The sequence below is a fragment of the Onychostruthus taczanowskii genome, unplaced genomic scaffold, assembly GCF_017590055.1.
Source record: "Onychostruthus taczanowskii isolate IOZ18803 unplaced genomic scaffold, ASM1759005v1 scaffold29, whole genome shotgun sequence".
NCBI lineage: Eukaryota > Metazoa > Chordata > Aves > Passeriformes > Passeridae > Onychostruthus > Onychostruthus taczanowskii.
In genome coordinates this window covers 7256083-7278355 of record NW_024500239.1, presented here as the reverse complement: position 1 = coordinate 7278355, position 22273 = coordinate 7256083, and the positions used below count along the sequence as shown (strand labels likewise).

Sequence of the window (22273 nt, the reverse complement as noted above, 5' to 3'; positions counted from 1 at the left end):
GGGGGCAGCTGCCGCCTCCCGCCGGTGCCGGGCGGGGGAGCCGGGCGGCGCGCAGGCGGGAACGGGGGAGCCGGTGCGGGGGCCGCCGTGAGCCCGCAGCGCCGCGCCTGACGGCCGCCTGCGGACCATCCATCCCTCCCTGGAAATGCCCCTCCTGGCCGCGCCGGCAGCCGGGGCCGGCATGTAGCGCGGGGGGAGCGGGCTCCGCGGGGGCGGGAGAAGCCCCTTCCCTCCGCCCGCGCTCGCAGCCGCGTACACACCCCGTGCTCCGCAGCGAGGCGCACGGCCGGCCCTCCTCCTCCCCCGCCCGCTGGGTGCATGCCCGCCTCGCCCGGCGCAGGGACGGCGCGCCGCTGAAGCAGCCCCGCCGCCGGGCACCCCCGGGCGCCGGGCAGCGCCGCCGCCATGGCCGAGGAGAGCTCCGACGTCCCCAAAGAGTTGATCGGTAAGGGACGGGGCATGGCGGCGGGGATGGGGGCTGCGGGGTCCCGGGCGAAGGTGCTGCGGGGGCAAGTTTGGAGGCCGCCGTGCGCGGGATGCAGCGCTGCCGGAGATGGGGCTGGGTCTGTGGAGCCGGGGAAGCGCCGTGGGGGCTGGCCAGGGAGCCCGGGGGGCTCCGCTCGGGGTTGGAGAGACTCGCAGGAGCCGGCGGGGGGCGGCGAGGCCGCGTTGCTGCGTGCGGGGAATGGGCGGGCGGGGGCTGCGGGGCTGCGGCGGGCAGCGGGGAGGCGGCCGCGGGCAGGGACTGAGCCCTCGGGAGCCGCGGCGGGGCACGGTGTGTGTCCCCCCTCCGGAGCGGACTGTCCAGGATGCCGGCAGGCTGCGAGCGCTGGCAGACGCGCTGGGAAGCTGCCCCGGCCCCCCGCACCGCCGCCGCCCGGGGCACGTCCTCGGTGCGCCTCAGCCTGGCGGCACGGGCTGCAGCTCCGCTCGGTGCTTTTTTATTTATCCTCCCGGGTTTTGCGTAGTTTAAGACTCGTTTTCGTCTGGACGTAGGAGGGAGTAAGGGTATTTGGAATTAAAGTTTTATGGCCCCGTGCACAGGAGCCTCCATCCTGCATGGTATACGCTTAGGAACGCAGTTGCAGGTGATGGAGAGGACTCTGAAAATGCTGTCATCGCTTTTGGGGAGCTTCCAATAAATGGATCGTTACACACGCGGCGTGTGTGTAACCAGTGTCATTTGGGGATAACAGCTCTGATGCTCCAGGCCCTCAGCTACCTTGTTCAGGCTGAATTTCCTTTGGTTTTGCCTGTTGAAGAGCTATCTAAAGATCTCACCAGCATTGTAATAATTTGAAGTGTTGTCTTAAGGACAGATAGAAACAGAAATTTGTCAGGCAACAAGATACATGTAGCATTGAATACAGTCCTTCAGACCGTACTTAGGTAATTTACATTGTTGCATTTCCTTCAGTTTCGTCAGTAAGCAAGTGGTTTTGGCATTTAGCAAATATTGGTAAAATCTGGGTGGACATTTGCAGCTGCTGCAGATTTTTTTTCTGTAGAGTCAAAATAGCTCTATTTTGCAGTCCTTTTCGTCTCCAAACCATGTGGTTTATAGAGAGACCATAGTCTGTAGCTTACTGCTAAGAAATGATAAGCTGGAAAGAGTTCTAGGAGTAGCTATGGTTAAAACCATGGAGTTTCCCTATTTTAAAGTGGCCAGACATGTTTGAAGTGCTAATACACAGTATTTCTTACTCACCATGGGTCTGCACTCTAGTGTTGTAGGTGAGGTGTGCTGCATACTACAGGTGAGCATCTTCACACATCCCCTCCTCTGGTGGCTTTGAACCATCTTAAGAATTACCTCCCCAGCCCTGGTGCCCTGCACCCACTCAGCTTGATTTGTCAAGGGCTATTCTGAGGTGGGGGGATCTGTTCGTATAGATTGGTTTAATTTCTAGCAGTATTTTGGTGTTTGCATGTTAAAATTTAACCTTTAAATAGGCTCTTTGTAATAACCGTGTTTTGAGAGCAGGATGAAAGGATGTGCTTTAACACAGAGTGATTGGAGTGTGAAGATTAAACTGGGGGTAGGAGTGTTTGAGCTGCAGTTTTTGTTCTGTTACTCACTTCCCGTGTGACCTTTGTCAGGTCTCGCAGGTCATAGTCTTCAAAGAAACCCTCTCTTACTGTTGGCTTGCCTGGACCCACTCCTACCAATTGTGAATGTCTGAAGCCTCCAGCATTAGAAATGGATGAACACTTCGAAATGTGAACCCTAATGTTATGTTTCCATCTCTCAGTCTACAAATTTACTTTGTGTGTCCGCTTGCCACCCAATGTGGAGGGAATTGTCTTCAGTCTCATGGAGAGTATCTACGAAATGGCTATCTTAGCTCTTTGAAGCAGTGTTTCCAGCCCTTTCAGGCAGATAGAGCCTTGTGAGGAGCTGACATCCTGATGATGCTTTGTGCAGTCTGGGGTCCCAGGCCCCTTCTCTCCCTATGGCTTGTTGGAGTAGGAGTGCTGGAGCTGAGGGCTTGCAGTTATTCCCACTTCTGCTGTGTGGGACCCGTGGGACAGCGAAGGGAAGCGTGTCTCTCCATGCAGGTGTGTCAGGAGGAAGTCCCCTGGCTACATGTAGGCACTTGGAGCTGTTTGTGGGAGAGGAGAAACCGAAAAGCACAGGCTGCACGTGGAGGTAAAGTAGCAGAGACAGCAGCAATACCTTCTGCAATGAGACAGGACTTGATGAGAAAGACTCTATGGTCAGCTTACTTCTGGGTTCCCAAGCAGGGGCAGAAAGACCAGAATTGGGCATTACCCATGGGAGAGGAAGCCTTGGGAGAGCAGTTCACATCGGGCTGGACTTTCCCCCGGGTTCCGCTTACCTGGCTGCTCCGGGATCTCGCAGCCTGGCTCCGGACCAAGCGGTTGCTCCGGGAGCTGGCCGCGCTGGCTGCCTGCCACCGGGGCTGCCGCGGCTTGGGACAGGCTTCTCGCTGGGCAAGCTGCTGCTACCGAGGAGCTTTTGTTTCCTGATAGAAAAATTAAAATTCCTGGGGAAAGCATGCCGATTCTGCAGAAAGAGCTCTTTCTGGTGAATAGTCTCTCTGACCAGCCACGTTTCTGACTTGAACACCCTTCTGCCCTGCAGGCAGAACACGGTGGCCTGGGTTAAACATCCAGGCTTAATAAATGGTGTGTTGTTTGTGCTAATGTCTTCTGACTACCGGATGAAAATTGTGCAGAAAAGCGCTATACAGAGCACTATAATTAAAAGCCTTAGGAATAGCCTATTATCTTTCATTTTTGCTTTTAAACTTAAGCGTGCCCGAGGGCAAAGTGTATGTGTCTGGAGAGGGTGGAGACTTTCCTTTTACAGATGCCTGTTGTTGGGCTGGAAATAGGTTAATGTGTTTAAAAGATTTCTTTCTCGTTCCCTTTCAGTGGGGGCTGGGGAGTGAAACTTAGGGAAGGTGCCAAATTGGCTCTTCTAGATGAGCTCCTCTGTTTATCTCTCAATTACATCAGTGTCAGTAGTTGTATAAGCTTTCTAGACACAGTTCCCTGTGTGTATGTTCCCTTCAGGCCAGGGTGCAAATGTTCAGGGTTGTACCATAATTGGCAGAGACTTCGTATACATGTGTGTGCATGTACATATTAAAAAGTTATGGCAACTAATGTAACTTTGGTGCTAGCACCATGAGTGGCTATGTTGTTGCTGAGTTTTGGACCAAAACCAATGTTGCCTCCACAGCATCCTCTGCATAGCTGCCAGGTGTTACTATCTGGAAGTCTGCTTGGTTTGCTTCGCTACTTCAGTGCACAGAGTGCAAAATGTGTGAACAGTTGCTCTTCAATTGCCTGACCCATTTAGCCTCCTTGATATTAACAAGAGGCTGAAATTTGTGCAATGCAAGTAGATAATTTGCTTTAGTAAGCTTTTCAGGTACAAATAATAGCATTAAGGAATTTGTTTTATTTTCCCAGAATGGAGCTAAGCAGTGCTATGCCTTGTCTTGGGAATGCTTTTGATATGTAAGCAGTGCTGGAAAAAAAAAAATCAAATTGTGTTTAGAATCCAGGCATATGACATCAATAATACTATCATAGTAGACACAAATTATTGTGTAGATGGCATACTTAGAAAATTGTACTTGTGTTAGGTTGTGTTTAGTACTGGTGCATGTGCATGAGACTTCCATGAGTGCAAGCAGGCGGACAACATAACTCTGAGTCTTTCTGAAAACTCAACAGTGGCATCTGTTTCCTTCTTGTGTTGACACTGAAGGTATTTAATGAAGATATCTTCTTTTGTTTCAGAAAGTGTCAGGGATGTTATTGGGAGGAAAATCAAAATTTCTGTCAAGAAGAAAGTAAAGCTGGAAACCAAGGGAGATAAAGTGGATAACAAAATATTGGTAAGTATAATAGAATGTCTCTGATTACATAGGCAAAGGAAAAGCCAGTATCTTTTCAGAAGGCATTAATTCTCTGGAAGTATTCTTTGAACTTTATGTGTGCCATAACATGTCCATGTAATTTATTTTCTTACTTTTTCTTGCTTTCATGATAGTCTGCATAGGAAGTTGGTGTGCAGCTGTGTATGTGTGCACACACTTGTTTATCACCAAGTTATTTTTCAGAGTTTTGGGTGTTGTGTTGTGGACTGATGATAAAGCAAGCTATTATCAGAACCTGTTCTAAAATATTTTGCTGCCTTTGCTGGTTAAGCTTCCTGTTTACATCCATAAGAGTTCTAAGTGGCCAAGAAATGCAAAATGAAATGTGTAGAATTAATTTTGAGAATCTGAAGCTGTTACGCAGTGAAGAGCAACAGTAAACTGTTGGGCTTTTTGAACTCAAATGACTATTTGTGTTTTTTGGTATTCTCTGTTAAGTCATACATCTGCATTTTAAAAGAAATGCTTAATGTGTGGGATTCTAAATGGTTCTTAAAACTAATGGAGGAAAGTGTCAAATTAATCTCATTTAAATATGCTTTCCTGTTTTCTCAAGAATAGTTTTGCTGGCCTCTCTTGATAGGAAGAAAACTGTGGTAAGGAGCCTCTACATTTGCTTGCATACTGTCTTGAACATACAAAAAGACATGGAAGTGTATTTCCTTGTTCTTTTGATACATTTCTACCAGGAGAACTCTTAGAGTAACAAACACAAATAAGTACAATACTGCCATAATATTTTGCAAGATATTTGAGATTTGGTGTCTTGTGTTTGTGCTGTTCCATATTTGAAAGTTTTGTTGCCAAAGCTGTTGTTACAGATATTAGGTACATTCTCCATGCAGATGTGCTATTTTGTCTTTCAAAGCCACAGCGTTTTAATCACTTATGAATTATCCTCTTAAAGTGCATGTTGCTATCCCTGGGTATTAAGACTGTAGATAATGGCTCACTTTTCTGTGAGAGCCACTACTTAAAGGAACTTGAAATATTTTCTGCTTAATATCTACCCATGTTATATCTAGTTCCTTGATTTACAGTTTCTGTGCTGGAAATAGATTGAATATGTGAATGGTGATTGATTGTCTCTATTTATTTGAAAGCCATGTGTATAGAGAAGGCTGACAGGTTTCACTGAAGTGGTTACACTTGATTGACTTTTTGACTTACATGGAACCATAACTATTATCAATAGTGAAATATATTGTGGAAATACTGAAATGCTGTTGTGAACTGATGGGACCAAGAGAATGTCAAGCTTTGAATCATCTGTGAGGTTTCTGAGGGATGTATTACTTGGCAGTAAAATGCCTAAATATGATGACTTGGGTGTTTTTTTCTCTTTAATCTGCTAAGCTCTCATGTGGGGGCCTTTCACCTTCCATGACTGAAGAGGTGCTGAAAGGGAGAGAACCTTTCAGAGATTCATGAGTTAGTGAGCGCTACTTGTGTATGTGCATGTAGGTTTCAGTGCACAAGATAAGTGTTTCAGGGGAACGATTTACTGGATGTAGTCTGGTATAACCACTTATTCTTTGATGTAGAAATGCAGGGGATTTATACTGGTGGGGGAAAAAAAGTTTTTATTCATAGAGAAATTGATTATTGATTGCTGGAATTGGATTTTGCGTTTTCCTTTGCTGTAGAAGAAAATCGTCTTTTGTGAAGCTGCACAAATCACTAAAGATGCTTTTTTTACAATGTTTCTCTGAGTGTGTAAATCTTTATATGGGATCTTTATTTGGTTTGATTTTTTTTTTTTGTTCGTTTGGGTTTTTGGTTTTTCTTTTTGTCATTTTGGGGAGTTTTTTTTGTTTTTTGCAGAGGTGCTGAATGTTGTCTGCTGTGGCAAAGGCCTGTAGAGACTGTGGTTCACTTTGGGGATGCAAAGTTCTATGGAATGCAGAATGCTCTGAAAGAAATTACACCAGAAGCACATTAAGTTTGCTACCTCAAATTAATGGAGACTTTTTGGCCTTAGTGTGTCAGCACAATCTCACTTCTTACCTGCATATTAGAGGACATGTACTCTTCTCTCATCAAAAGAGTGACACTGAAAATAAATAACCTTACTTCAGAAGTGAGTGCTTAATACTAAATGCTACAGGAAATCTGCCTGCAAAACTAAGAGTTTTGGTACTCTGAACTGGAACTGAAAGGTTTTCAGTAAATAATGCATATGGCCGTGTTCTGACCGGAGTGGGTAAAATCAAGTTGCTGTGCCTTGGGTGAGCCTGTCAAATGAAATGCTGAATGAAGTGTTGGCAGCAAAAGCAGTTCAGTAATTAAAGACTGTATCCTTAAGTGAACGCATGGGCAACCTTCATGCCAGCACTCCTCGACTCCTGAGAGCTTTGTTTTGAAACATTAATCTTCTGAGTACTGTCTCTTGAGTGCACATGTGGCAATGGATTGTTTTGAGATTTTTGGGTTGAATTTTATTAGTAGTTGGGTGTTTATAATCAAATTAGGTGCCATGCTTTGGGTCTGGCACTTAATAGGGAGAAAATACCAGTTGTCCTCATCTAGGTAACCCCAGAGCTGTTGTGAAATGCTCCTCGTGGCTTTAGAGGAGGTTGGTCACAGAGGCTGCCACTGAGCCCTGACCCCAAATCTGTGCTTTAATTAAATGATCTCTCATCCTTTCTTCCTAGGGAAATTCAGCAAAATCAGTATCACTTTGAGCAAGGGAGATTATTTAAAAATGACTTCACTTGGCAGGTAACTATAAAAACACTTGACTGCTGGCCCTGTTGTTCACAGTGTGTTCAAGGTACAGAGTACTAGAGAATGGATGTAACCATGTACTTGAATCACTCTGCTATAGGAAATTCCTCTGATAATTAACATGGAAATTAGAATCTGAGACAACAGATAAAACACTGCAAAACCCTGGTGTTGCTTGCAACAGGATCTCAGTATTAAACAGGTGAAGCTGGTGGACAAAGGTCGTGCTTGACTTAAGATGCTTTGGGATCCCAGCTTCAGGTGCCAGAGTTCAGAAATTATGTCTAGGAATTTTGATATAAACCAGATTTTTTCAGTCTGCACAAGGAGTTTGCAGCCTCAGTCATCTCAATCTGCAGTTATTTAGTTTTTCAGTTAGTCACAATGATGCAAAACAGTAAACATCATGAACTGCTGAGCTGCCTTTGGTCTGCTGGCACCAAATCTCATGTGTTTGGGCAGCAAACGGGTGTCCAGTCCTGGAAAGGCAATAACCAGCTTGAGCAGGCAAAAAAATCAGTCCTCAAGCCATTAGGGCTTCATTGAGGACTGATTAGGGCGTGATTAGGGTGCTTGAGGACTGATGAAACTCCAGTCCCATCTGGGTACTCTGGCAGAGCCAAGCTGTATTGAGGAAAGTCAGGAAACATGCAGGCATGTTTCCTCACATGGGAGACCTTGAAAGGTGACAAGGTGTCCAACAGGGCAAGCAGAACAAACCTTGTGGGGCTCCCCAGTGGGTCACAGTCCCACTGTGGGCCAGGGAGACACTCAGCAGGACTGGGGTGGCAGCTGAGCTCCAGTGGTGACCAGCGCCGCAGTGACACGCGGCCAGGCCAAGCAGTCGGCTCTGTGGGGTGGCCTCAGCTGAGAAAGTGACCGAGTGCAAGTGCAGCTGTGGTGTTGCTCAGGCCAGAGTTGAGTACCAGAGCTCTGGAGCAAGGTGGGGAGCCCTGGTCAAGGCTTGTTCCCACTTTTGGGGTGACACACTTGCACCATGTTGGCTGCAGGCAGCCCAGCTGTGGCAGAGCCCTTGAGCAGGCTGCCCCAGGTGGCTCCATGTGGCCCTCAGCCAGAGGCAGAGGACTCCTGCAGGGGTGGACCCAGCTGTGTTTGGCTTCAATGGGATGCTCACCACAGTATTCTTATATAAAATAGACAGAGGTGTCCTCTTCTCTAATCAGTGGAGGATTGCTTTGGTTTTGTGTGATTGTTTTGTTCAAACCTGATTTTTATGAGGACAAGGTTGAAGGCATCATGCTGAGTGCCTGTGGTGTTTTTCCTCACACTGATAACTTCTGACCTTCTCTCCAGTTTCAGCTTAAGCTGATGGGAATAGAGAGGTCGCAGCTGTGATAAGAGGGGAGTGGGGGAGGCAGCCATTAAAAGAAGAGAAACTTTACACCTACTTCCTCTTCTGAGGCCTCCACCTTTTGCTGCCATAAGGGCTCCGGCAGAATGCCCTGTTGGTGTCTGTGAGATACTTCGGTATTTTCTTCTCTCTCTCTCTTTTTTTTTTTTTTTTTTTAATCCAGAGGACTCCATGATTATCAGGTTATCACATGCAGACAATTGCCTTTAGGGACTGGGCTTCTTCTTAGCTTTGGTGTTCATGGTGCTGCTTTTCCCCCCTCAAAATAGTCAAGCTATCTGTATATAATTTTGTTGATTATTTCCTACTGCCTTTTCTTCCTCTCAGACTTATTGTAATTAGCAGCAAACATTGAGAAGTTAAAATCTGAGCTAAAGCCAATATATGAAATAAATGTGACCAATTCCTTATGAAATATTGATGTTTTTATGAGGGGTTCATGACAGGCTGGAGTTCAGAATTCATCTTCTTTTTTGTCTTTACTATTAGAAAAAGGGAATATTTCTGCTCTAGTTGCCTTTGAGATGAGTTTTCCTTTCCAAAGTAGTACTATTTTAGACATAAAAGATAAGGAAATACTGCAAGTGGCCATGCTTTCTATATGTTTGGTCAGGTTTCTTTGCTTTGTTGCTGTTTTTTTTTTTTTTTTTTTTTTTTTTTTGTGTTGTGTTTTGGTTTGTTTTTTTTTCCCTAACCTTAAGGCTATAGAATAGTGTGATGTGACATAGTGACCAAAAGCACTTTATTACGAAATCCCATTGAGGAGTCTCTGTTGTCCTTCTGCCCTTAGTCATTTACATTCTCTTTGTTAAAATATCACAGTGTTACTTCTGAAATTGAGACAGTTGCTTTAGCAGGTGGCTCTTCCTAAAATGTACTGTATGCCCAACATAAATTCACTGGGAGCAATTCATATGTCCTTGTCACTTTCTCTGGGACATATGTTTCCATGGGCTTTTAAAACAAAAAACTGAGTTGACTCCTGTCAAAGAAGTTTATATTTTTTTTTTGTGCACATGGTCTGAGATTTCATGTTCTGCTTCTAAAGACTCTCTTATAAAGACTGAAATTCTATTTAAAAAATAAAATCTATCTGTGTTTACTTTCAAAGGAACAATTATGGCCATTTTGTGTGCTCTCCATGTGGCTTTGAACACTGCTTGAACAATGTGGCTGACTCTTGTGAAGCAGGGGAGAAAAGCCTGAGCTCCTGTGCCTGTTCAGCTATCAGGATGGCAGTCTCTGGGTGCAGTACTATTTTGCTCTACCAAAACTATTTTGAGATTAAAAGCACTGGTGCTTGTTTTCCATTGCTCATCTTTTGTCTTGATCCATCCGTGATATTCAGTTTGAATAGAGATGAATTTCACATCTTGCCTTAAAAAATATGCACTCCTTTTAAACCACTAAGAGCATGAAGTGCACCGGGTTGTCTAAGGTTGGTTTTACATAAAATGTGTGCAATCTCACACGTTATATCATGACAGCTGGTGTGTGATAATGATGTTAAATAGGGACATTCTTTAAAAATAATGGTGTTTCCTCTTCCCTGCCCAGAATATTGACTGTTATGACATATATCTTAAGTGTGTCTTTATGAAGATGAAAGGAGGTAGGTGTTGGTACATCCCTCATGTCAGGAAATCTAAGTGAATTGAGGTAGGGTAATCAAAAAATACTTAGATGTGAAAATGTATTTTAATACATTTACAAGGTGCCTCTTAGAAGGCAACTGAACTGTGGCCTGTAAGATTGCTACCAAAAACTGAAATAAGAAGAGTACTGTAGGAAATAGAATTTATTAATTCAGTCATGCAGTTGCATATGTTTCCAAAATAGGAAACATTTTAAAAAAAATACACATGTGCAAGTTCCACTGAAATTTGTTTATGTTATACACTGATCCATAATGCTACTTTTAACTGGTGGGAAAATTTACAAAGGTAGCATTCTGGAGTAATGTGTCCAGCTTTGGGACCCCCAGCATAAGAAGAACATGGACCCACCTGTTGAAGTGAGTCTCCCCAGGGATTCTGCCCCTCTAGTCCATGCTTGTGAGAACCCATCTCAAGTGCTGTGTCCAGCTCTGGGCCATCCGTGTAAGGACATGGACCTGGAGTGAGTGCAGACAAATACCATGAAGATGACCAGAGGACTGGAGTACCTCTCTTATGAAGACAGGCTGAGAGAATTTGGGTTTTTCATCCTGGAGAAGAAAAGGCTCCAGGGAGACCCTACTGCAGCCTTTCAGTACTTCAAGTGGGCCTATAAGAAAAACAAAGTCAAATTTTTTAACAGAACCTGTTGTGACAGGAAACCCACTAAATTTATACTGGATGTAAGGAAGAAATTTTTTATGATGAGGGTGGTGAGGCACTGGAACAGGTTGCCTGGAGAAGTTGTGGATGCCCCATCCCTGCACCCTGCATGTGTTCAAGGCCAGGTTGGATGAGGCTTTGAGCAACCTGGTCTGGTAGAAAGTCTCCCTGCAGGGGGCTGAAACGAGAGGACCTTTAAGGTCTCTTCCAACCCAAACCATTCTATGGTTCGATGACTCAGCGGCTCAATGAACTTTCCATGCTTTGGAAGGACAGAAATGCAGCTTGCTTGTTCACCCTTTCTTTAGTTCTGGGCAACTGGTACAGGCATGGAAAGGAAAGAAAAAGGGACTAATTTTTCAGTGCCCTTAAAGCACCTGCTGTTGTCCTGGCTCATGTGCTTTGCATTTGCACATTCACCTGCAGTGTTCTGGAAGGAGGAAATGTGGACATGATCTCACTCTTAGCATGTTCTGGTTTTCTGTACACCGCTCTAACAGTTACTGGGATAAAAAAACGTGGTGGGAGGGAGGAATCCACTGTGGATTGATCATGAATTGATAATGGAATCTTTCCTCCTGCCAATTTTTTTGTAACCAGTTAGAAAGTATTTCCTTTTTAGACTGCCACACTCTTTCCACTTCTCTTGCTGAATATATAATGTACCAAAGTGGTTTGCTAATGTGCTTTTGCTTTGAGAGGGCCTGACTCCTTGCCACCATTATTTATGAAATGGAGCCTTCACTTAAGGCAAGGATTTTCAGTGAAATCTGTGCATAAAGCAGGCAGAAGACTGATTATTAAATATAATTTCCCTAAAGCTGAAAATAAAAAATAAAAATGAGCATTAGGGTCAACTTCTTGTCTCAGTCACTCTTTGCCATTGGTGGCTTTTTTTCCCCAAGTCCCCAAGAAAGAGAAGACTTGGAAGGGAACAGAATGTATTATTTGGTAGACATATATTTGTGTGGGTTTTTTTTTCTTTTTTCCTTTTACAGCTTGTTTCATCTGCCTGACTTACTTTAAGAAAAGATTTCTCATGCAGAGAATATGGTTTACTTTGGTGTAAGTAGTGTGAAGGAGGACACAGTAAACTTGAAAATGGCTGCAAGGGCTCCTAAGTGAAAAGTTAGTGCAGTGTACTGTGAAAAATGCTTCTCATTGATCAGAGTCCCTTTCTTCAACCATTCTTGTGGTGGAAAGATTGGTGAATGCCACTGATTTGTTTGATTATTAAAATACTTACTTTATCTCACCTATAATTTTTTTTCCTCATGGTGGTGGTAATTTAATTCTGTGTAAAGTAATTACAGGCCCAGGATATAAAATTATCCTTTAAATTTAGCTACTGCTAGTGGTGCACTGTACAGCTACCTGAGTCCCCAGGCTAATTTCTGCCCTTGTTCCTGTCTCATCTCTCCCCGTTTCTGAACCATCTACTTTGTGTCAACTCATGAGTGATATCTTTTTCTCAGTGATAGCTTCCCTAATTTGATTATTTCAGATGATAAAGTGTTAGGATGCAAAATGTTATTGTAAGAGCCAGATTCTTATAACCCTACACTCCTGCAACAGATTTAACCAAATTAATTGGCCCGCTGGATGAGGGAAGAGAGACCCTGGCTGAGGGAGTTGGGGTTGCAGAAAAAGATCTGAATAGCTGTGGCATGTGAAATTTAAGGCTAGCACAACAAAAAACAAGTTTCTGCTGTGAAGCTCAAAGAAGGAGCCACATTACTGGTGTTGATACAAATTAAAAGGGTGCATGGTTCCTGTGGAGCTACTGGAAAGGTGTTCACAGGGTAGAAACTGTTGTCAAGTGAGGAGTAACTCTTATTTGAACAGGTTATTTTTCTGGATCTTCCTTGCAAAGTGACCTTTATAAAGAAAATAAATACAAGAATTGTGGTCTGAACCTGTCAGTGTGGGTGTTGTGCAGCTTATCCCCTTGGCTGACAAGTGATGTTCGTATCCCTGCATACAGTAGAAGGCCTGTGTGACAGCAGGATGGGCCTCAAACTGTGCATATGGAGATGGAAAACAGAAGAGGAGACACTGGGTCTATATTCCCCTCAAGATTTTCATCCTGCATTGGATTTTCAAGTAATGCTTGCTCCTATGTGTTTTAGATTGGTCAATAACTAATTTTTCCCCCTTTCCACAGCTGAAGCAGTGGTTAGCAGTGTGAGGTAGACACTGGTCTGTCTGGGATGTCTGGAAGCACTCTCTTAGCCAGGGCTTAGGAAGCTGAAGTCACTTGGAGAAAGCCATTTCCACTTTGTTCCTCAAAGATGCTTGCCAGAAACATGTCTTTATAGAGAAGCCACTTAAGGTACACATCACTTGAACTGCAGTCATTCCCTTGTACCTAAGACTTGGTCAAACCACTGCTTTTTAGAGCTCCATGAAGTGCTGAGGATTTGAGACGTTATGGATACCTACTTCTTGGGGCCAGGGAGCAAAGCAAGAGGGTGAGATAGCTGCTGCAGGGCAGTTTCTACTCAGATTTGATTAGAGAAAGTGAATGGCTGTTGACCCCAATCTGAACTGGGAGACAGGGCACTGATGTTTTGTTCAGGGGCAACCTTTGAATGAAAAGGCTTCTCCCTCTCTGCCTTGAAGACCACTAGCAAGACTGAAACTATTCACACAAAACTATGGATAGAGGGAAAGCCTTTCAGAGGCTCATCTCTTAACAAACACTAGAGGCTGATGCTTAGGAGTTATACCTTTTACAGCCATGTATGTGAGCCTCTACTCCAATGTGGAGCTGAGGAGCCTTAGGAAGGGAGCAGTGAAGGTAGGTCAAAGCAGACGTTTGGATTTTTAGTGCAGCTGGCTTTAGATGGTAATCTCTTCTTTTGGTATTTACAACCATGCAAGTAAATATTTGAAGAAATATTAGCTTTGTAAGGTACTGGTGTTTTGTTGAGTAATAATTTCTGCCACCTTGGTAAGTTTATTCATATCCCAAAACTAAGTTCTGCATTTATTATTATAGCATGAAAAATGAATTTTAACTATAACAAGCAGCTTTCTTAACTGTTTTATTCTTCACATCTGCACTTTGCAAGCAGCAGAAAAGCACAGGTTTTGACCTTTCTCTTTTTTCATCTCAAGAAAGTGCTGAAATCCCTGTATTTTTGGTAAAGTGTATTGATGTATTCTGTGTACAATCGTTGTGTACACTATGGATATCTTTATGCTCTCTTTCTTACCTTGTGTCTTCCTTTTTACTGTCTTTCCATGTCCTCCACTTCAGAAAGTCCCTGGAAGCTTCCCCGTGTGCAGATTGCTGTCAGGACTGGAGTTTGCTTTTTAGTTTACCTCTTCTCACTCCAGTATGCCTGTTTTCTAACAGCCCATATTCCCCCACTTCTGTTTCCTTACAGAGATAAGACAAATATCCCCCAATTCCTCAGTATCCCTGCAAATACAGGAAGGATGGACTGAACATGATGCTGCTATGCTAAAAAGTATCGTAGGCTGCTATAAACTTACTCTGTATACATTTTTATCTTGTCTTGCTAGCCAGGTTCTCTGTTTCCTTGTACAATTTAATCAAAGTCTGTGCTAGGTCTATGCTATTTGTGTCATGGTGGCAGTTTGGTTCAGGCTGGACATTACAGTGTCCTTTGTGTAATTTGGCTTTAAGTTCTTTTCACTTTTCCCAAAGCAGCTCTCTTTGGTTAAAAAACAAAAAAACCCCAAAGCAAAGCAAAACAAGCAAAAACTCATCATTAAACCCCAAACCAACTGCTAGCATCTCAACCAAGTGCTGTGCAAATTCTGCTTGTCCTGAGGGGAGGCAAGGCAGTACAGTGGACACAACTCACTTGCATTGCTCTCTCCACATCTCTAGATACAGGAGCAGTTGAGCTGAGAAAAGGGAGAAAGTTAAAACAAGTAAAGAACTGTAGTATAACACGGCAATTCAAATGTAATTAGCTGATGTGGATGGTGCCAGAGCAGTGTAAAAGACTGTAAAATAGCTTTAAAAGGGTTTAATCTGTGAGTACAATGCTTTGTTACCCAAGTTTTACAGTTCTAGCTCTACTTTGGGAAGACATCCTCTGTGAGACTTGACTCTGCTCATGGAATTTAACTGTATTTTGTGTAATCTGTACTATTTCCTTCGCATGTGATTTCAAAGCCAGTTTTGTACCATTTGCTTGCTCAGCTACACCATGTTGGCAAAGTGCAGGAGAAGCTGCATGCTGATTCTCTTGGGGTCCTATGTAGGCATGTCAGAAGTTCGGAAAACCTGTTTATCTGCAGAAGAGTGTGTGTTGTTTGGTCTTCAGCCAAAATGCCAAGAAAATTCTTCAGGAGTGACCTAATACTGCAGGGATTTAGGTTTTTTGGTGGGGTTTTGTTTGTTTGTTTGTTTGGGGTTTTTTGTTGTTGTTTTTTTTTTTTTTTTTTTTTTTTTTTTTTTCATTTTAAACTGTTCTTTGTTTTTTTGACTACACTGAGTACTACTAAAAAAAGCTAAGAGGTGCAGCTCTCAACTCTTACAAGTTGCATATTCAAATTAGAAAGATTATAGATGGTTGCAGGTTTAATGGTGTTACTGAAAATACACTGCATTTTTGCCTTCTCTTTGTTAAACTATCACCCTTTCCAGCTGACAAAGATTTCTGAAAGTGAGCAAATGCTTATTGTAAGCCTTGGAAATATATTCCTCCATGTTAAATATTTTGAAAACATTTAGCCAAAAATAGAAAACCTGAAAATACTAATTTCATGTGATATTTCCAGTGTGATGCAATCCTTTTAATGTATTTCCTGTAACATTATTAGGTGGTCCTGCTATTGTTTATATGTGCGTGAAATTGTGTGAAATTAAAATTCTGCAGGTTTTTATATGGTATTAGTTTATCACAATGTATCCTTAATGCAATTTTTGTAGGTTTTTGTTCATCCTGAGGGCTTAAGTCTGCCCCAAATACATTATTCTTCCATTTTATTTTTTCATGTTTTCTTGTCTTATTTTTCTATTTTTATCATCCATTGTTTATTTCAGAATATTCTTTATGTTGCTTTTCTGTTTGGAGAGTCTGTTTCCTCTCACCATAAAAACAATTGCAGACAGTTCTTTGATATCAAGACTGGCCTTAAGGACTTACTTATAATTGAAGGAAACATTGGCAGGTCAGCTTCTGAGCCTCCCCTTTCACCTCTTAAGCTGCTCTAGTCTCCCACTGCTCTCTGGGTTGTGATTCCTACGATGTCCATGGTGCCTCTTCCTTCAGCTTGGAGCAGCATGAACCTTGTGTGGAAGGGGTCAGGGAATTGTGCTTGACACAGGGCACTGAGAACCAACTTTCCTCTGCCTTCCCTGGAAGCCAGAGCTGCATGGTGCTGGTGCTCTCTGTGCCTCAGAGCAAAGGCCTGGGAGGAGGAATGCCCTCATGTGTGTACTTTGAGATGTGCTGCAAAGAAAGCTTTGCTGTGCAGTAGCCTCTCTGTTTCAAGTCCACAACATGTTTGTTCCTTGTGTAACTTTGTGAAGGGGAGCTGGAAGAGGCCTGACTGTACTGGGGGAGGAGGAGGTGTCTCTGCTTGCACAACTCCTTCTGTAATGCTAGACCTCTCTCTTGCCAAATGCAGGAATCTGCATGGTGCTCAGCTCCAGAACATGATGGGAGGAAGGGATTCACTGGTTTCACTGCCCTCAGAGCATTGAAGAATTGAGAGTAAGAGTAAGGGATCCTAACAGAAAGACTACTTGCTCTCATCAGTCTTTTTATCCTACATGTTCTATGAAGGCCCAGCCTCAGAAATGTTTTCTCTTGTCCTCTTCACCTCCTTATTTTTTTATTTTTTTTTTTTTTTCACTTTATTGATAGTACTTCTGAAAAACCTCAGCTTGTGCAAAAGGGAGTATAGTGTGACAGAACTACCAAAAGGAAAAGGAATAACTTTCTCCACCTCCCATGCGTCACTGTTTTTGAAGTGGTAATAGCAGCTTTTCCTGGAACATAAAGGGGAAGAGCTGGCAGGGACATGAGGCTCTTGTCAGAAGCCTGGCAGGAATTAAGCAGGCTTCCTTGGTTGTTCTTGTATTTTTGTGTTCTCTTCAAGTGCACTTTTCATGGACCCAGCAAAAATACTGCGCTGATCTCACTGGGCATTAGTTATTGGTAAAGGAATATGGAACCTTTGGGAAAAGATGTTATTTTCATATGTTTAGTTATTTACTTATGCCATTGTAGTTACCTTTGAAAGAAAAGTTGTTGTGGTTTCACAACTTTTCAGTAGGTTTTATTTCTGTAGGAATACCCTTGTGGGAAATTTAGCAAATGGACAGAGGATTGCAGAAGGGTTTTAAAATACAGTGCACAGACATTGCTCCTCTCTCCCCGAAAACTCTTTCAAGCTGTACATTAGTTTTTGAGTTCAATTCTTTGGCTTGATACCTGATATAATAAAGTAGGCAGAAAAAAATCCGTAAACATATAGGGTCCAGATGCATTTTTGCAATGTTGAGTTCTTTAGTGCAGTGTGGTTCTTGCCACTTAGTATCTTGAAAGACGCTGAGTAAGTTGGGTAATTGACTTTACATTCATGGATATTGGATGACCCTCCCTCGGGGAGTAAAGAAGTTTTCATAATTGACCTTTGGATAATCTGATGGTTTTGTCTTAAGAGAAAAAAGAAAAATATGTGGTCAGGTGGAATTGGTCTTGCCATGTCATTTAAACTTCGGTGGTGAAAATCCATTAAACACCAATCTGTTATATTTTTGGCTTTCTGAATAATCCATCTGTTCACTTATGTTGAACTGTATCTACTTAAGATGTGACCAAAATCTAATTTTGGTTTCTTTGCTGTAATCTCTTGTGGTATAAGAGCACTCTCGAGTGATTTTTAGACCCCACACACTTGCAAGCTGAAGAGTGGATTGGATTACCCTGTCCAGTGTTTCTTGCACAGTCCAAGGATAAGTGGAGCTTTTGGTGTGTGATGGAGCCAGGCCAGTTGGATGAGGCATTGGGTTAATGCTTGGGGCATTTTGGATGCATTGACATAAGGAAATTAAGTATCTGGGTTACAGTAGCCTCTGGCTGTTATATTTAGTTGATGCTTCTGTAAGAAAAATACTACTTTTCTAATTTTTTTTTTAATTCCTCCTGTGATGGAAAATCTGTCCTGAACGGATTTTAGCATTCCATGGAGGTAAAGATTCATAGTGGTTTGCAGTTATCAGTGTGCCATGGAATGATAAGAATGCTTTCAAGCATCTCTAATGGAAATATTGATGTTTCTCCATTCCTGTAGGTAGAGTTCATGCGTAAAATGAGTGTTGAGCTTTTACATGTGCATAGTAATCACCCCTCCCAGGAAAATATACCAATGCCTATAATGTGGCACAAGTTGGTGCTTTAGAGGGTTTGTGATGTAAAGAGCTACTTTGTTATATATTGCCTAATAGATCACACATAGAATATATAAATTTCAAAGATTGTAATTGTTATGAATAAAAAGATACCTATTTTTGTTTAAGGTTACAGAAAAAAAACGGTGGGACCAGTTGCTGTTAAATTAGCTTAATTGTAAAGAGTTCTTTAATTACCCGTTAATGGTTGGTGATTTAGCCATTGTCCTCCCTGGTGCTTGCCCCGGAGCTACACCTGGACACGCAGCCCAGGAGTGGCCTGAGACCACGTATGCAAATGAGAAATGCACCGCTCCAAAATTTTCCCGTTTTCTTGGAAAACCCCTAAAAACAACGAACCAATATAGAATTAGGGGACCCTAGGTGTTGTCTAAGGATGGGCGTGAAGTCCAGTGCCTGCTTGGATCCTTTTTGCTTCACACCCTGACCTCAAGAGATGTTCACTAAGGAGGGGACCCGGAGCGTTGGACTGAAAAGCAGGAATCTGCGGATCTCCCGTGAGGACGCAGTCCCCAGCTCTGCCTGCAGACCAGCAGACAGAGCTGCATCACCCTCCTCCTCCGTGCCACTCTTGGGGACAGCGGCGGCGTGGGCGCGACCCGTCGATTTCTCCCCACCTGAGCTGAATCTCTTTAATAAAGGCATTGAAAAGGAGAAAGATCTCCTGCCCTATTTATGTCAGCAATGTTATACTCTTATTTTAAGGTTAGTGGAGTAATTGAAACAAGAGGCAATAAAATCAAATCTTGTGAGCCCAGCATGCTGCCTCGTGCATCAAGATGGTGTTCGGTTGCTGAATGTGTTTTTCCCCAGACAGGGAGTGCATCTGCAGATTCTACAGGGCCCATTTGTTTCAGTCTGAGCACAGTCCTCTGTTGACACTTGCTGTGAAATACCAGAGCCTGGTTCACCTTCTGTGCTGCCGAATTCTTGTGGCTTTATCTTCTGTGTTTATTCATTATTAAATGCATGCTTTCTGCTTGACAAGTGCTATAAAATCCCTTTCACTGTAGCTGAACCTAAGAACCTCTGCTGAGAGTCCAGAAGGGTTATTAATTTTTTTTTTTCACTGCAAATATATGCATTCTTACTTTGTGCTGAAGTGCTCTTCAGACCAGACTCCTTAACAGGCTGGTAGATACTCCCTGTCCTTCTCTTTAAGCACTGTGGTCGTGAAAAGATAAATGCTAGAGATTTCCAGATTCCTGCTGGAAACAGAAACAAGAATGTCTTGTGTGTTGGAAAAGTGTTTCTAGAGGTCTGATAGTATATTAGTTCTACGTGAAAATTAATGTTCATACTGTGTAGTTTGTGTGCTGTTATTACATTCTTCTGTATTGATGTAGCTTGTGTGCAGCCCCCATTAAGAACACAGAGCATAAAACTGAAAGGTATGCTTTTCTAATAGGGGCCACAAGAGTTCCAGATTTCTGAAGCTGTACTTTAGCTGTACTTTAAGTGTAGACATGCAGTGTTGAAGTTTTTTAGGTTATTTGAAGTTTTATGATTATTTGAGAAAAAACAGACAAATCAGGGCTTTGGGTTTTCTTCCTAAGCTGTATCTTATGTAAGCACTGTATTGTCTTTCAATTCTCATTAGGCATGTTCTGACTTGTTTTGATTACATTATATTCTATTTATCCTTTCTTAGATGAGCATTCCAGTATTTGGGAGCTATAGACATACCTAATACTAATCCAGTACACCAGGTTTTGCTCCAAAGGAACAACTACAGAGTTAACCTCTTGATCTTGGTTTAATAAGAAGTTATCTTTCCAAGTACAGGCCTTTTGCTTCTGATTCTTTTCAGAAAATATACCCATGGCAGATTTTCAGCTCAGCTTTCACCTGTGTGTCTTTACTTGTTTGCTTTGAAAATAATCAGTTTGTGACTGTAAGATTCCTTTTCTGTCTGATTCATCTCTTGAGTCAAGAGAGGTAGCCCCAGGATTTCTTCTGCAGTTGGATGTAACACCAGCAGTGACCTGGGACAGCAGTTCTGCTATCCGAGATAACCAGCAGTGGGAGAGCTGACTCTTCCCCTAGAAAAGAACAAAGAAGCAGATGGGAGACTGTCTGAAGGATATTTGAAAGCAAGGCCAGCGAGAACGAGATCAAGGCCAGAGGAATTACTTGGACTGCTGAGTGAGCCTTCTTTTTGCTCTCTGTACTTGACAAACCACAGCTGTGAACCTTGTCCTCCTCTGTGCAGCAGGAGACCTGTAAGCAAAGGCACAAGTTTTTTTCTCAGAGCACAGGTCAATTAGGGTTTATCTAATTGGGTGAAGAGAAGCTGAGAAGAAAGTGAAGGAAGCTTTGGGGAACTCAGTCTACATGCTGAATGTTTTTTTTAAGACCATTATTAGTAAGGAAGTCCAAGAAATTGAACCTTCCCACACCTCAGATTTGTCGATTTTATCTAGTCTCAACTGTGATCATCTTAGCAGTCCCACAGCTTCACTCCTACCTGGCCAAGGGGCAGCTGTATGTCTGCTCCAAGCCCTACAGCTGCTGAAATAGCTGTCGGGTAGCCAAGAGCATGGCAGGTGGTGTGCAAGGCTCCTCAAAATGCTGGCTACCAGGAACCAGTTCCTCCTGACTCATAGGCTCTTGGTCTCCCACTCGGTGTTGAAATGGTAGGACAGTTCCCTCTGGGTCATAGCATTTCCTCAGAGGAGAGATGCTGTATTCCAGGATCAGTGTGATGGTCATGGCCCTTGATAGACCTGGAGTCAGTACTGGTTTGGTTTATCTCCAGATGTACCACTACTCCTTTTTGCTAAGGAGTGCTGGTTGGGTGCCAAAAGTGTGGTTATTAAGTTATTATAGAAGGCTCTTCTTTTCAGTAACACTGGATCTGCTGAAATGCTTAAGTTTCCAAGGCAGAGGGTCAAAATTTCTTTTTAGAGCCACAAAAAGCGTGGAAGTTACAGGAGCACTAATTGGAACCAAGTGTCTCATCTGCAATGAATGAGTAATTGGATAAATTTGTATCCTTACCTCCTCCATGTGGTCATGTGTTTACAAAAATGCCATGGTGTTTGTTTTTAGGTGGATTTAACACCATTCCTTGAAAATCTCAAGCACATGTGCAGAGCTCTTTCAGCATTCGCTGTTCAGAGGCTTGCATCTGCCTAACTATGTATTTGTTTGAACATTTTTTCCACACCCAAACTTGGAGATGTTAGAAACATTTCTGTTGTGAATATTAATGTTTGTCTTCTGTGAATATTCATGGGGCAAAGCCCCACTATGATTTCTGTGGGTGCTTTTTCAAGTAACAGTAACCTACAGCTGCTGGTGCTTGCTGAGAACAGTGTGTAGTGGTTGGCTTAGCCTTGCCCTCTAAAAACAGTGTTTTACTGAGGTATCCACTACTTTTGGTCTTTCTGCCTTTTGTAATTTTTTTGGGAATGGTTGTGAACAAATATAAACTTGGAAATAAGTTTATATTTGTTCACAACAAATATAAACTCCCGCTCCCCCTTTTGTTTTTTCTTTTTGGTGCTTCTGGTATCTGACAAGATAACATTGCATCAGAGTACAAAAGGATGGCATTAACTATGAATTGCATGGCATTTTAGCTGCTGTGTTTATTGGTGAAGAGTTAGAAAGTTGGGATCTGGCAGCTTCTAGTGAGAGAAAGCCAGAAGGAAAATCTGTTTCCTCAGTTCCTATTGACAGTCATGTCTGCTGCCACGCTCATTTCTTTAGATTAGCTGGTAATAAAAATCTGAACAGCAGTTCGAAGCAGTATATTGATAACTGAGTGAATGTTAAGTATGATTATTTAATAGCATCAAATACCGAGGTGCAGATGTATAAAAACCTCTAGGCAGCAGCATCTAGTAATCGAGTGGAGCTGTCACCTATTACAGCAATCACATAAATCATCTTAGACCCATTCATGCTGAGTCTGTACCTTGGGTCTAACCCCCCATGGCCCCAGACCAAGGAAATCAAATCAATGTTGTTTATTTTTCCCCACCAAATTAAAAAGGTGATTATTTGTGTGGAGTGAGGGGAATGGTTTAATGAC

At 42.8% G+C, this 22273-nt stretch overlaps 2 protein-coding genes across 4 annotated transcripts in view; one reads left to right on the top strand and one right to left on the bottom strand.

The window, feature by feature from the left end:
• LOC121337767 (translation initiation factor IF-2-like) overlaps positions 1 to 320 on the bottom strand; it is a 922-nt gene extending 602 nt beyond the window's left edge. Inside the window, exon 1 of the mRNA XM_041408080.1 lies at positions 16 to 320. Coding sequence (XP_041264014.1) covers positions 16 to 320 — 305 coding nt within the window. The remainder of the gene's footprint in view (positions 1 to 15) is intronic.
• CARMIL1 (capping protein regulator and myosin 1 linker 1) overlaps positions 307 to 22273 on the top strand; it is a 190211-nt gene continuing 168244 nt past the window's right edge. For all 3 annotated transcript variants that reach the window (XM_041408078.1, XM_041408077.1, XM_041408076.1), the window contains exons 1-2: positions 307 to 445; positions 4276 to 4373. In XM_041408078.1, the coding sequence (XP_041264012.1) occupies positions 406 to 445; positions 4276 to 4373 (138 nt within the window). In that variant the 5' untranslated portion in view covers positions 307 to 405. The remainder of the gene's footprint in view (positions 446 to 4275; positions 4374 to 22273) is intronic.